Consider the following 2,496-nt stretch of genomic DNA (forward strand, 5'->3'; position numbering starts at 1 on the left):
TGGGTGGGGTGGGTGGCCCATGGGTCTGGCCTGGGGATGAAGGGACAGCAAGGCTTAAAAGAGTGACCGCAAAACACCCATCAAGGACAATTAAAACATTCATGTTTCTCCTATCTCTTATTGCAAGGAGGATTTAAATCCATGTCCCTGTGTTGGAGGTGGCTGATGTCCCCCTGCGACCACACCAGGGTCTGTGTCCTCACTGGACTAAGCCACATGCATGGGTGATGGTTCACAGCAGGGAGGAAAAGCTGCGTTGTGCCCATCAGGATCACTCTGGGACACAATGGGACACCCCGAGCCACAAACTCCCCAGCATTTGGGAAGTAGAACCATGGGGAGGATACAGAGGGACCCACTCATCCCCTCCCTGCGGGCAGCCTGAAGCCAGCCTGGCTCTCCTGGAGGCTGAGCAGCCATCCCAGCACAGCGATCGGGGCTGGGATCTCCAGCCAGGCTGGGCGAGCGTGCAGACACGTCTGAAGCTGCAGGACGTTCGCAATCCTCCTGGAATCTGTCAACACGCTCCCTGTGCCAACTCACAGCGCCGCGAGGAGCGCAGAGCTGCAGGGGGAAGCTCAGCTCTGGGACCCACTCCCCAGGCACCCTGAATTAACCCTTATTAGCTCACAATTAATTCTCCCTGCTCTGGGACCTGCTGGGAAAATGGCATCCCTGCGCTTCGGGGATTTCCTAGGGCACAGTCAGCTCTGTAAGCATTTCCAACAGAAAACTGTGGCCACGCTCACAACTTGACGCTAAACAAGTGCTTGGGGTCACGACTGCGTTTGGATGGTCCCGATCCCACAGATAACCATCCAGAGGGGCAGATGAGCCTATGCCCACCAACGGGTTGATACCCCAAACCAAAAAGCGTGGGATCTGCAGAGGTTTTCCCCACAAGATCTCCTTACCTGTGTGGTCGCCGTGGTGGTGGGAGTCAGCCATGCCTCCCAGCCCACTGTCTGCCTTGTAGATCTGCGTGCCGGCGTGGTGGCTCAGCTCCGCGCCGGAGTCCGAGTCGCTCTGCCCGGCTTTCACACTTTTCCTCCTCCGGGGTTGGTATTTATAATCCGGGTGATCCTTTTTGTGCTGGACCCTGAGTCGCTCAGCTTCTTCCACAAAGGGACGTTTCTCATTTTCACTTAATAAACTGGTATGGGTTGGATTTATTTTATGGTTTGGTTTTTTTTTTTTAATATGGAGGAGAGAGGGGAGAAAAAGAAATCCAAAATTAGTATATTTTCCTTAAAAGTTTCCAGCCTGTTTTCAGGCTTGCACATTCCCATTTCCCATCCACCAAATGGAGCAATCAGCAATTACAAAATGAAGAGCTAAAATCCAGGGAAAAAAATGGCTTAAAATACCAACTAGAGAGGCATGAAAAAAAGCAAGCACTATGGACAGTGATAACTCCCGAAGTAAAATCCCCTTCCCCATTTCCAACGCCTTTACCAGATATAATTCCCATGGTTTTTCCACCATCTCGCTGTGACAAACATTTCCAGCTTTGTTTGGTGCTTACAAAGAAACCACGAAGGCACCAGCAATGGGATTATTGTTTCCCAAACTCTCTCCCCTGCCTAGAACTCTATTTCAAACTCCTGGAGACGCTCAAACCGCAGCGGGAGCATCACTGGGGCGAGCAGGCAGGAGAGATGAGAGATAGGTACAGGTAGACATGATCGGATACACCACGCGGTAAAACGTGGCTGGGGCAGAGCCCTGGGAAGCAAAACCGGCTCAGATGCATCCCAGCAAACAAAAGTTTGCAGCGCTGAGCTGATAAGGAGGGAAATTAGGAAGCACATTAAACTAACTGCTAAATATTGGTTTATTTGGGTTTGGAGCTCGTTAAGCTTCAAGCAAGCCAAGAAGAAAATAAAATTGGAAATGCCATACAATAAGTAATTAAAGAAGTTTCATTGCCTGGGGGAGAGGACAGGCGAAGCCCCAGCCAGGAGAGGGAAGGCCCTGGCTGTGCATCTCGGTGATGGAGCAGGGAAAATCCATGCGTGGCACAGTGCTGGGGCAGGACTGAGGGTGCCCAAGCTCCTGCTCGGGGGATTTTTTCAGAGCAGGGACCAGCGCGTCCCGGGATGCTCGGGAAGGGCTCGTACTTCAGTTTGAAGCACTTCGAGAATCCCTCAAGAGCCGGAAAATAGAGATCAAGGAAATAAAGAAGGAAAAAGGTTTAAAGAAGCTTGAAAAAGGTTTCAAGAAGCGGTGGGAAAGCGAGGGAGGCAGAGCCCGCAGGGTGCCCCGCGGTCCCCCCGACATCCTGCATCCCTGTCCCGCACTCACCTCCAGAGCTTGCCCAGGGTCTTGCTGAGCTCGGCGTTATGCAGATGCGGGTACTGGTCCGCCAGCTTCCTGCGGGCAGCCTGCGCCCACACCATGAAGGCGTTCATCGGCCGCTTGACGTGCGGCTTGGCCTTGAGCGATCCGTTCCCGCGGACGGGCATGGGCACCAGGCTCCAGTCGTAGCCCTTCAGC

At 53.1% G+C, this 2,496-nt stretch overlaps 1 protein-coding gene across 1 annotated transcript; it reads right to left on the reverse strand.

Annotated features, from left to right (window-relative positions):
• Nucleotides 1-4: 4 nt before the first annotated feature.
• On the reverse strand, nt 5-2,492 carry LOC103811925 (transcription factor SOX-8; the record flags this gene model as incomplete). The annotated part of the gene is made up of 3 exons (XM_009084926.1): nt 5-30; nt 915-1,153; nt 2,305-2,492. Coding segments are annotated over 3 exons (453 nt in total), but the record flags the coding sequence as incomplete, so codon positions are not given.
• Between the last annotated feature and the right edge of the window lie 4 nt (nt 2,493-2,496).

Source organism: Acanthisitta chloris, unplaced genomic scaffold, assembly GCF_000695815.1.
Source record: "Acanthisitta chloris isolate BGI_N310 unplaced genomic scaffold, ASM69581v1 scaffold20921, whole genome shotgun sequence".
NCBI classification, from domain to species: domain Eukaryota; kingdom Metazoa; phylum Chordata; class Aves; order Passeriformes; family Acanthisittidae; genus Acanthisitta; species Acanthisitta chloris.